At 46.6% G+C, this 12,740-nt stretch overlaps 1 protein-coding gene across 1 annotated transcript; it reads right to left on the bottom strand.

The window, feature by feature from the left end:
* Nucleotides 1–3,372: 3,372 nt before the first annotated feature.
* Igsf5 (immunoglobulin superfamily member 5) lies at nucleotides 3,373–12,740 on the bottom strand. Its single transcript, XM_034514884.2, has 3 exons — nucleotides 12,405–12,740; nucleotides 10,079–10,156; nucleotides 3,373–3,779 (listed from the first exon to the last, which is right to left on the bottom strand). Exons 2-3 carry the CDS (start codon nucleotides 10,134–10,136, stop codon nucleotides 3,388–3,390), a joined length of 450 nt encoding a protein of 149 aa, XP_034370775.2. The 5' UTR covers nucleotides 10,137–10,156; nucleotides 12,405–12,740; the 3' UTR covers nucleotides 3,373–3,387.

Raw genomic sequence — 12,740 nt, 5'->3', positions numbered from 1 at the left:
GTGTGTGTGTAAGAGTGTGTGGTGTGTGTGTGTGTGTGTGTGTGTGTGTGTGTGTGTGTGGTTTATTATGCTCAGTCATATGGACAATGCTGGCCTCTGGATGAGATCTCTCCAATGTGCAGCATGTTACTCCCCTGTATACTCAGGAGACTCGAACTGCCCTTCCCCATTGGCTTTCACTGGATTGTCTACTATCAAACACATTATACAAATACAGTCTCTAGAATATGCATTCAGATATGAGAGGAGCCAACCTGGAGTTGGATCCACTCTATTGATACATGGGCAGGAAAAGTAAATGGGCCTTGGATAATTCATGGGCGTTTCCTCTTTCCGGAGAGTGTGTTCCTGGGGAAAGCATGTTGTTTAGTGTTCCTGAGACAACTGTATAACTCTGTCCCACTTCTTGTCCTTGTGTAGGACTTCAGAGAAAGCATTAATGTCTGTATATACTTGTTCTTCCCTCTGTATTAAACCCAAAAGCTGCAATAACTGCCAGTGTATAAAGTACATGCCAGAATCCAGGCAGATGTACAGGTTTACCGCTTTTGGAAACACTTCAGAACTGTGTGCATTTTTCAGCTGTTCATACGACAAACACAGCAGTGAAAAACCCTGCCTTCCAATCTGTGCCCCCTTGATGCAGGACTACCCTCTTCCTTTCTTGTCCTCAGAGGACTGGGCATAGACCGAGATCCCCACTCCTCTCAGCATTCAGAGGACTGAGCATGGATTGAGACCCCCACTCCTATCAACCCTCAGAGGACTTCTTTCTACTCTCTCAAACATGCCCCACTTCAAGAAAACACTATCTCTGGGACTTTAAAATGTGTCTAAGGTCTGCTGTCCTGAAGCATCATGTGTGTTTGTGTGTGTGTATGTGTGTGTATGTGTTTGTGTGTGTGTGTTTCTGTGTGTATGTGTATATGCATCTGTGTATGTGTGTATGTTTGTGTATATATATAAGTGTGTATCTGTGTGTGTGTGCATGTGTGTCTCTGTGTCTGTGTGTCTGTAATTATGTGTGTGTATGTGTCTGTGTGTCTGTGTGTGTATGTCTGTGTATGTGTTTGTAAGTATGTGTGTGTATGTGTCTGTATATGTGTGTATGTTTGTAAGTGTGTGTATGTGTGTGCATGTGTGTCTGTGTATTTGTAACTGTGTCTGTGTGTTTGTGTGTGTGTCTGTGTATATGTAAGTGTGTGTATAAGCATGTGTGTGATGTGTATAAGTGTGTATGCACATACACACATGCGTGTGTATACTCATGTATGTTTGTAAAGTATGTGTGTGTGTATGTGTGTGTCTGTGTGTTTATAAGTGTGTGTGTCTGTGTGTTTGTGTGTGTGTACATGTGTATGTGTTTGCAAGTGTGTGTGTATAAGTGTATGTGTCTGTGTATCTGTGTTTATAAGTGTATTGTATATGTCTGTGTGTGTGTGTGTGTGTGTGTGTGTGTGTGTAGCCAGAGGCCAACCTTAGGTATCTTCCTTAATCATTTTCCATCTTATTTCTTGAGACAGAATCTCCCACTGAGCCTGGAACTCAATTTGATTAGTCTGTCTGTCCAGCAAGCCCCAAGGACCCAGCTGTGTCCACCAGCAGGAACTATAGCATGCACTGCCACACCCAGATTTCTGGGGGAATCAAACCGAGGCTCTCATGCTTGCATAGCAAGCACCTTACCATCTGAGCCAGCCCTCTTCTATTCATCTTTGGGTCATAAGTACCCAAAATAATATGGTTTTTCATTAATTCAAAAATATTTATATGGTAATTTCTATGAGCCAGGCCAGGCTTTCTATCGACCCACCATGCTACAACAGCCCTGTGACAAGAGATCCAGAGCCCAAAGTCACTGTGTGCTTTGTTCCAGACCATGCAATTCTAAGCAACAAAGAGAGAATGGGAACTCAGGCCACCAGACCCCCAAGCCTGTATTTCTAACCACTAGACTGTTCTGAATGTCCAGCTGGATGTAAAACAAGCTAAACTAGACAATGCTTTGGAGTCTTCAGTGGTTTCATTGCCTGATCCCACAGCAAAGATGTGAGCTCAGAGAGTAGCCTCATCCCCACATCACAGAGGGGGGGGGAGCCAGTGCAGGGATCTCACTGGTTGACAACTGATAAAGGAAAACCAGAACTCATATCTTGATGCCGTCCCCTGTGTTCTTTCCATTATAATTGAATTATTATCAGAGAACCTGGGCATGCAAACTAGGCTAAGATTTCTAGGTAACCCCATGAAAATCATAACTTAGAAAATGATAATTAATTAAACCACAAAATAAAGATAACCCAAAGTAAAAAACCACCAACTTAATTCAATTTCTAAAGTAAAATAAAATCATTTTAAATACACATACAAATATACAAACATGCTTTTCTACCAAATATTATTATATTTGATTTGACAGAATCTGGGATTTCACTGGAGCAAGGAAATAAGTAGATATAAGAAATAATCTTAAAGACATAGCATGTTCTCATGAGACCTGCTGTCACAGAAACCAAAACTGTAGAGAGCTAGGAACAAAGTCCCTAGAGACCACGGGGACCTGGGTGAGGATACACTAGTCACAGCCTGTCAATAACATATCAAATTCGGTCTTGATTTGGTACAACTATCTAAAGCCTCATAACACACATCCTTTTACCTTTATCATTGTGTGATGTTCTCCTAAAGATCAAGTTATTTTTACAAATGAAAATAAGTTATGGTAGTATGGCCTAGTGGTCTACCCTTCTCTCTCAAATACACAATGTATTTGGAGAACACACATCTTTGACTGTGCTGTGGTCACTGGGGCAAAATAGATCAGAGAAGTTCAAAGAGAGAAGATAGTTAAAGCGTGCTTCCACATCAACAGTGTATATTGTGAAGTATAAGCCAGTTGTACAAAAGCCTAGAGAAGGGGCAGTGACCACCAACTGTCCAAATGGGGGCGGCCGCATGCTGTACAACTACATGGAAAACTCCAGGAGATGGTTCCAGAAGGGTAATTAGTCACCAGAACAGATTAGATGGGGAAGTGATAAGCCCATCACAAAGGGGAGAGGGGAGGGAAGGAAAGGGTTAAACAAGGTGTCTAACAGGAAAGGAGGAAGGGAGGGAGGAAAACATAAAGCCAGCATTAACTCAGAATACTCAGAATAATGAAATCTAGACTATGTGGGAAAGAAGGATGCTCAGATGGTAAACATCCCTGGGCAAGAACTGTACAGTGACCTGCAGCCAACCACCAGCACCTCATGATCACCCAGAATGCACTGCAGGGCGGAGCTTCCTTGTCCACAAATGGAGAGAAGGAACCCAGTTGGCAACACAGTAACAAAAATGCTCAAAGCAGTCTTTAGTTCGGAATTACAATAAGCACCACCAAACCTAAAGGTGGGCCCCAAGTATCACGGCACAGCTGTGAGCCTCAGAAAGCACTTGCGACCCTCCAGCTGACTCACCTTGCACTGAGAGGAAGGCAGATCCAAACACATTGCTGTTCTGCAGGCTGCACTGCACGAGTCCCGAGTCACTAGGCTGTACATCATGGATGATCATCTCAGAGACGAAGCTGTCAGTCCTGTTGTAACTGGCAGAGGTGAAGCGGTCGTTGGTGATGATGGGTTCGTGGGAGGTGAGACTCAGCACCACGATACCATTGAGAGACCACATGATAAGCTTCCAGCCGTGAGTTACAGTGCAGTTGAAGTGAGCCTCTGAGCCCTTTTGGACGGTTACATTCTGAGGACCTTCTATGATCTGATAACTGGATCCGGAAGCTAAAAGGCAATCAGTGTTTCAGGGTAGTAAATGAATTAGCTGACATAACTCAATGATGTCATTTAACCCTCTCTTTGCCAGCTATCATGCTCTGAGTGGCCATCTGAAAGGCTCGGCCCCTCTGCCTTATTGCTCTAAGGCCAGGGACCAGGACTTCTGGTAGACACATGGCTAATACAAGCCTCCTCCCACCTTCCTCTAGATGCAGCATCGACTTGAACACCATTCTCTAAGAGGCTCACCATCACCAAAGCCACAGAATGTAGCATTTAAAAGTAGAGTTTTTGCAGATAAACTCTGTCAAGGATCCTAATATGAAATCTTTCTGGATGTGGAACAGACCTCAAGTCCAATCCCGGACGTCTCTATAAGACAAAGGCAGAGGGGTCTGAGACGCAGGAATGCCAAGAGAAGAGCTCGGTGTGAAGACAGGGACTGAGACTAACGTGATGTACCCACAAGTAAAGCAAGAAATGTCAAGGGTTGCTATAACCAGCAAGCGGAGGTGGGGAAGGAGAAGAACCGGACTAGATTCTCCTTCACAGCCTCCAAAGGCAGCCAGGCCTGTCCACAGGACACGCAGAACTTACAGCCACATCAGTAGAATTGGGACACAAGTTCAGGCCTTGCCACCCTGAATACAGACTCTTCCCCAACTCTTGTCACTTAGAAGACCCAATGAAACAACATACGTCCTGGTTTCTTCTGGATCCAGTTATCAAATCATAGAAGGCACTCAGAATCTAACAGTCCTACAGGACTCAGAGGCTTGCTTCAGCTGCACTGTGACTCACGGCCTGACTGAGTAACCCATCAAATGTGAAGCAGTCCCTAAAGGAGACTTAGTTGAGGCCTGAACATCCCCAGGCAAGAACCAGACAAGTGACTGGCAGCCAAACATTAGCACCTCATGATCACCCAGAATGCACTGCGGGGCAGAGCTTCCTTGATCACCCAGAATGCACTGCAGGGCAGAGCTTCCTTCTCTACGATGGAGAGAAGGGTAACGGTAACACATACCAGAACCAGAAGAGAGAAGGGTGCTGAGAAGACAAGAGGAAGCAGAGCTTGGAGAAGGGACCACAACTAAGTCAGTGGTTGAGTGCACAGCACCCAGGGAATGACAGAAAGAAGAAAGAAAATGGGTTCCTAACACCCAGTACAGTGGTGGATCTTCTCTGTAGCCACTGGGCCAAGTCTCACTGGTCCACACCCATCTTGACCTTAAGCTAAAAAACAAACAAAAGTTCCCAAGAAAGAAAGGAAAACAAACAAACAAGCAAAACTAGAAATGTTTGATTTTCATTGCCCTGATAAAACACGGACCAAAAGCAACTTGGAGAGGGAAGAGCTTATTTCAACTTATACATCCTAGGTCATAGTCCATGAAAGGAAGCCAGGGCAAGAGCCAGGAGGCAAAAACTGATGGAGAGGCCATGGAAGGACACTGTTGACTGGCTTGCTCCCCATGGCTTGCCCAGTATGCTTTCCTATACCAAGTAGGACCACCTGCCCAGAGTCTTCACCGATCACAGTAAACTGGGTCTTCCCATGTTAATCATTAATCAAGAAAATGCCCTACAGACTTGCCTATGGGCCAGTCGGGCAAGGCATTTTCTCTGTTGAGGTTCCCTCCTCTGAGATGACTCTAGCTAGTGTTAAGTAAACAAAAATCAATCACGCCAGACACCAAGGAAGCTACAGACACTACACCAACTCCAGCCACAAACCTGGGGTCACACTGAGGAAAACAGACTAACTTACAAACCACAGGAAAGAGGAAATTTCAGCTTCTATACACACTGTCCCCAGTATGTAATTAGTGGCAACCACATAGAGCCTACAAGGATGAAGGAATGGCGTGGGTGAGAGCCACAGAGCCTGCAAGGTCGGAGGGTAGTGTGAATGTGTGCACCTCATTTCACTCCAAAGACAATCTGCAAAGATGACACCCATGCCCCCAGGGACTGAGGAGCCGCAGGACGCTCACAGGCCATGCTGACCCAGCCTTATACTACAGGTAGACAGGTAGGACTAAAGCCAGGAGGTGCCTAGGCCATGGGGAAATTCCATGATGCTACATGGTTTTGCTACTGTTGTTTTTACATTTTGGTTTTAGTTTGTTTTCAGATAGGATCTCATGTCTCCCAAGCTGGCCTTCCATTTTCAACATGGCCAAGCATAACCTTGAACTTCTGACCCTTTTGCCTGCAGCTCCTGAGAGTCAGAATTACAAGCATGAGCCACCATGCCTGAATGAATATAGGGTGCTGGGAAACAGAACTGAGGCCTTGTGCATGCTGGGAAAGCACTTTACCCCTGATCATCAATGAAGCAGTTGACAACAAGCCTTAAGCACAATTCCTGTGATCAGGGCCACTCTGGATCCACCAACTGCCCTCAGCTACACCTGTGACAAGGGACAGGCAGTCTAAGTACTTCCTCCTTCCTCTGTGATTCATCAGTGCTGAGGCCCTGCGTAACCTCACCCCACACAAACCAAACATTAGAAAACACTTGCAGATAAGACCTCTACTCAGCCACATATCTTGACTCTCACCTTCCTCTCCTCTCCTATCCTCTCCTCCCCTCCCCTGTCTTCTCTTTTTCTGGAGAGCAAAGACACACAACGGAACAGAAAAGTCAGGGTCTGCCCTACCTGAATGCTGTCTGCAAGGTGTCCCTCAAGAAACCTCAGGTGTATGCTGTCTGAAAGGTTCCTTGAGGAGTTTCTTTTCCTAGGTTTGGGGCACCACACCCTTCAGCTGACAGAGCTGGGCTTCTCGAGTGCTCTGCAGAGCAGTCTGTAACTGCTTGCCCCTCTAAACTTCCCACTCCCCATTCTGACATTAATGTCATTTAAACCACTCTTGTGGAACCAAGGGTTAGACAACCTCTGCACCTCTTGCCGATCCTCCAAAATGATTATTGAACTAAAAATGTGGCTCAGTCAGAAAAGTGCTTGCTATGCCAGCATGAGGACTTGAGTTTGACCCCCCAGGACTCAGAAAAGCTGGATTTCATGGTACACATTTGTAGTTCCAGCATAGAAGCTCACTGGGGAGGCAGCATAGCCAAAGCGGCAAGTTCCAGGGAAAAGTGAGATATCCAATCTCGAGAAAATAAGGTGGCTAACATCCTAAAGAATGACCTGAAGAATGACCCCAGCATGACCTCTGATCTCCACATGCACACACACACACACACACACACACACACACACACACACACACACACACACACAGAGGAAACAATCTCCTTGACATAAGAAACTTCACCAATCACCTCTCCATTTTCCTAGTCCAGTGTGACTCCACACTATCCCAACATCACTGCTATATCTGCAGACCCCACACTTTCTTCCTCTCACTCAGACTTCATCGTGAATGGGAAAGCAGGCTGGACATGTGGCTAAAGGCCAGGAAGGAATAGGACTGTGCCTTGATGATAAGGCTTCAGATGAAGAGAGGACAAGTCAACCCCTGGGATCCAGAGGAAAAGCAGAATGAGAAGGAGGTCCCAAGAGAAACCTCAGGTAGGTCTGAACTCTCTGCTGAGCTCCTGGGAGGATATAGAAAAAGCCAATGTCACTGCTGGGCCACCAGATGCACCCCAAAAACATCTCTGCACATGAAGCCTAGGGGAGCATCTAAACAGGTGTCTGCTGGTGTCCCTCCCCCACCTTCCATACTCCAGACCTAAGAGTCCCATCACTTCAGATAGAGCAGAGAGCCTTCACAGGACTATAGTCTGACACCAAACTTCCCCACAGCAACTTTCTCTCCATCTCCTGTTTGTTCCAACTCCACCCTTGAGGTGCTCAATGAACCTTCTTAAAGTACCAAATTTATCAAGTCTTTTAGGGCCAGGCCCTTCGCACATGCGTAGCTTGGAATTCAGTCTCGATTGCTCCTGGAGTCCTGGCTAGTTGTCTGCCCTGTGGGCCACACCATGCTATTTCCAGACCATCCTGTTTATGCCAAACTATCCTGCCATGGGCTTTCCACTGCAAAGCTTCTTCAAAGCAACTGTCACAATGGTGATTTATTTTATTGTTGTTGTTGTTGTTGTTGTTGTTGTTGTTGTTGTTCTCAATGCCTGTTTGCCCTACTAGACTCTGAGCTCTGGTACCTATGCCTCAACTACATGGCACATAACGGGTCCAGTGAATATTTACTGAGGAAATAAATGAGGTGTCCAAGATCTACGTAAGCCATGATACTATGGGCAAAAGTAGGGAGGAGAAAGAAGGGGAGAGAAGAAGGGAAAGGAAGGGAGAGAGGAGGTGAGAGAGTCTGGAAGAGCCCTGTGAGTATCTGGACACTTCCTTGGGCTACAGAGCTAAGTCTACAAAAGAAGAGACTCAACTAACCGCAAGACTTTCTGAGATGAAACATGTAAGAGATCTAGTATTCATTATAAATTCTCCCTGGGGACTCTAAAACCAGCCCATAATACTTGGCCCTCCTGATGCAGCCATCTTAAACCTCAAACCAGATCCATCTTGACTCAAGGCAGTACTTAAGGCTCAATATCAATAAATAAATAAGTAAATATATATGTGTGTGTGTGTATTTATTTCTGATTATATATAGTTCTGATTATATATAGTTCTGATATATATTCCGAAATATATTGTACATACTCTATAATTATATTTATATTCTATATATTATATTTTATATTATATATAGATACAAATAAGAAATACATATTTCTTATTTGACATCCAAAGCTGAGAGCACAGACTCTAGGGATTTTGAGACCTCCAGAGTCAGCTCAGCCCATCCTACTTGGATCAGGGGGAAGTCCACCCCAGCTGATGCCCTGCAGGACTTCTGGTGACAAAGCTATGCTGAGAGAAAAAAAAATCTATATATACATATATTACATAATATATATAATAATATACAATATATAATACATATTTATACATATATTTTTTAAAAACTAAGCCCAGAATTGATGCAATTCTCTCCAATCTTTAAAATACCTTTGTAACCTCCAAGTGTCCCTAAAGCATGGGTTAAGGTGGCCTGTTAGCCTCTGCCTCAGTCCCTAAGCTGCTCCTAGACCTGATTTTCCTCTCCACTTTACTGGGAAATGTCCAGTGATCTCCTCCGGGCTGCTTCTCACTGTGTGTTTTAGAAGGCTCCTCACAGCTTTACCTCTGAAGTCCACAGCCAGGAGCACCTAAGCTTCACACATAAATCCACCCAGGGGTGGAATTTCACCAACCTGCCCACCTGACACCGCTGTCTCCTATACTGAGTTTCACTCCGTTTTACTTCAGTTAACACTGTCCCAGCCAGGCTCTTGAAGCTCATCAGTAATGGAGTACACAAACTCCCGAAGCACAAACAAGCATGGCCGCCCACGCGGCTCGTAGAACTGTGGGCGTTTGGGGAGGAGGGAGACAGATGGAGCTTTTCACTGGGTGTCTGGTCTCCGGGTTGATCCGGACGTTTGTGATACGTTGTCCAGGGTACCTTGGCCTGCAAATGTCTGTGCATCATCAGTTCTGCCTTTCTATTACAGCATACCTTCATGTTGCCATCATAGGAGACACAGAGAAATGAGAAGCCAGAGGCAGTGGGCAAGGAGTCAAGACCTAATGAATCCCAAGCTGTGTGCACAGACTCTCGGGATTTTGAGACCTCCAGAGTCAGCTCAGCCCACCCTACTTGGATCCATTGGTGTCCACCCCAGCTGAAGGACTTACAGGTCCTGAAGGACCCCTGGTGACAAGATATGGTAAGGCTCAGAGAATTGCCATACTCTTAGGGAGGCTTGGGGATCCCACCCTAGCTATCACAAGAGTCAAGAAGGCTTTCCGACAGAGCCACCTTTTCCTTGAGAGATACAGAGATTGAAGAGGTGAGAAGCAAGTGGGAAAGATAGCTCAACAACTGAAACAATTTACATGACAACTTCAGGGACCTAATGGGTAAGCCTAGAGAAAGCTCTAAGGAGACCATATGTAGGTCAGAGGCAGAAAGAGTTACAATGGCAGGAATGGGAGCTCCTGAGGAGGTGGCCATGAAACAGAGATGCAGGGAAGTACCTGAGAAGGATTGCCTATAGGGGTACCTGAGGAGAACCACCTAGAGGGAGTGCCTGAGGACCATCTGGAGGGAGTGCCTGAGGAGACCACCTGTAAGGAGTGCCTGTGGAGGACCACCTGGAGGGAGTGCCTGAGGAGGACCACCTATAGCCTGTCTTACTGCATCATCTGCTCATCCTTCCTCCTGCCTTGCTTCTGAAGTTTGTCAACAGCCTACCCACCTACTATACCTACCTGTCAGCTGAGCCAGGATGACCAGCACAGCCAGGACATCTCTCCAGCTGCCCTCCATCTCAGCATGATCTTCCTTGCCTAAAAGAAGAAGAGAGCAGGTGATTTTTAGAGCCAAGGGGAATCTACCCTGCAACTCACACACTCTGTATCCAGATACTTCTGGGGCATTAGGCAGAGCAGTGCTCTCTCAGAGAATGCATTTTGGGGCCCATCACAGAAACACTGGGTAGAAAACTGGCATGACACTGTTTACACAGACCTGTGGGAACTGTGCAGTTCACCTCAGGGAATGAAGGACATGACCTGACCTTGAGCCTAGTGGTGCTCAAGCCTGGGACTCACCTTTATACCCAAACTCATTCCCAGGTACCCTAGCTCGGAAAAGGGAAGGGGATGGGACTTCACCCTTTGTCTCTCTGATGCCTCTCAAACCTTAGCATGTGCACTGAACACTAACTACCCACATCCCTTCTTTAGGATACTGTCTCACTGTGGGCCTGAAGCACTCAACAGAACTGGAGAGTGTGCCTCCTCCATGGGGCCTCCCACAGCCAAGATGCTGCTGCTGAAGTCACAGCCTTCTAAGACTGAACCCTGAGCCCAGATCCAGTCTCACAAAGTGGCAAATAAATCATTTGCTAATTTTCAAGCTCAATTAACACAGGTCTGCAAGGAAATTGCTCTGTCAGTCACCTGGAATGCCCGGGTCAGCAGGAAAGAAGGGGAAATTGAGCTGGCCAGTTCTGAAGGCCACACTCTATTTGTTGTGGGTTTTGTTTTGGTTATTTTGTTTCAGTTTTAAGCCACACTCTATTTGTTGTGGGTTTTGTTTTGGTTATTTTGTTTCAGTTTTAAGATAGGCTCTTGTGTAGCCCAGGCTGGACTCAGACTCTTTGGAGCAGAGGCTTGCCTGCAGCTCCTCACCATCCTGCCCCATCTCCCAAGTGCTGAGATCACAGGTGTTGTGCTACTATACCCAGCCTGAATGATGCCTATGTTACTGAGAGACACTTAATATTATCGAAACTACAGTGAGGGATGGGCAAAGGTCATGAGGGCAAAGGTCATGAGGAAATGTTTCAAGTACTGATAGATGAACCGAACAGCTATAGCTAATGGCACATTCCTTAACCCAGGAAGAACTCCCCTTGGGAGCTTTCTGCCTGGCACCTTCACATCACCCTGTCTGTCCCATAGGCCAGCTCTCCCAGGTGCCCCACAGTTGTCCCAGGCCAGAAACAGAATCCAGGAGCCAGCAGTAAAACCACCCCAACAGAAAGAGATACACATGGTCACAGCATTTGAGAGAGTGTGCAGCCACTGACAACATCAGAAAGGGGAGAGTTCAGTGCAGCCAAAAGTCACACATATGATTTTAATTAAGTAGGGACTTAGGTCAGAAATCCTTAGATAATATCTCTGTGGGGGGTTGACCCAAACCTGAGACTCAACTTCTCATTCATTTTGCTTCGGAAAGCCTTGAATAACCTACTTTTAGTTGAAAAACTGCCATCTTTCCAAAAATATAAGTCTTATTAAGTTTTGCTAACCTCCTACCCACTCCTCACTGGCCTGACTGGGGGGGGGGGGGGGCACTCAGAAAATCTGACATGTCTCCCTGGTAGCTTGACAGAGACCATGAATCTGCTGTCTCATAACTCACTCCTCGTTTCTGAGCTACTGGGAATATTTTATACTGAGACTTCCAGAGGGTCCGAATGTGCAGTTTCAGGCAGAGCAGGGACCAGTGGCTTCTCAGGAACAGTAGGCTTGGCTGGAGTAGCGCTGAGCAAGGGGCTTCCTCCAATCCCAGCGTTTCTGCTGCACTTTGGAATCCGAAACTCCGTGCACCTGCTTTCAGAACCGGCTTCCTCACCCTGGTGCCCCTCTTCACTGGGGTCTTTTCCCTCACTAGGGTCCTGCCTCCTCACTGGACAGGCCTTCCCTTGTAATCTGCCCTCTCAGAATCTCAAGAGGCAACAGAACAATCTGCTCCCCATGAAGCTTCTCATCAGGGGAGAGGACACTGTTTTCCCAGCTTCTGGGTCCTCAGACCCTCCCCTGAATTCCAGCAGAGCCCTATCGTAACCCCAGAACAGCTCTATGCAGGAGGGACTCTCACTGACAAATTACTGGGATTTTTAAGCCCTGAGAGCACCCTTCCTGTTTAATTTTCAACCCAGCAGAAGCTGAAAGGCAAACACTCTGTGTATTTTTCTGAAGAGACCCACCAATGGCCTACCAAGCACCCAGAGAGTCCCGAGGAGAAACCCACCAGACCAACACCCCTTACAGGAGAGCCTCACACTGGCGTTGCCTCCCTTACCTAAGGCAGGTAAATCTTTGTATCTCGTTCACACAGGGCTTCCTGGCTTCTGGCTGCTCTCTATAGAACACTTCTGACTGGACACTCCTCACCCGGTAACAGGAAGTTCCTTGCCAAGTGGCCCTATCCAGTCAGTGCCCGGGCTATAAACCAGGAGGTGCAGACAGGTGTAAGCACCCCTAGCTGCATTAGCCAGTCCAAACACAGGAAGTCCAGGCCCAGGCTGAGAAACAGAGGCGGAGCCTCCGCTCTTCCTCCACGGAGCCTTTTTCTAGTCCTTCGGGGTCAAGGCTGCCCATATCCTGGTTCAATCGTCCTTCGCCACCAGCTGGAGTC

The sequence above is a fragment of the Arvicanthis niloticus genome, chromosome 12 (genome assembly GCF_011762505.2).
Source record: "Arvicanthis niloticus isolate mArvNil1 chromosome 12, mArvNil1.pat.X, whole genome shotgun sequence".
Lineage (NCBI taxonomy): Eukaryota > Metazoa > Chordata > Mammalia > Rodentia > Muridae > Arvicanthis > Arvicanthis niloticus.
This window is presented reverse-complemented; position numbering and strand designations above follow the sequence as displayed.

Bases quoted from the DNA above. Each gene is read 5' to 3' on its own strand.
- Igsf5 (XM_034514884.2), bottom strand. From the start codon at position 10,136: ATGGAGGGCAGCTGGAGAGATGTCCTGGCTGTGCTGGTCATCCTGGCT. The intron at 3,780-10,078 runs GTAGGTATAGTA...ATTGCCTTTTAG, and splicing joins CATCCTGGCTCAGCTGACAG to CTTCCGGATCCAGTTATCAG.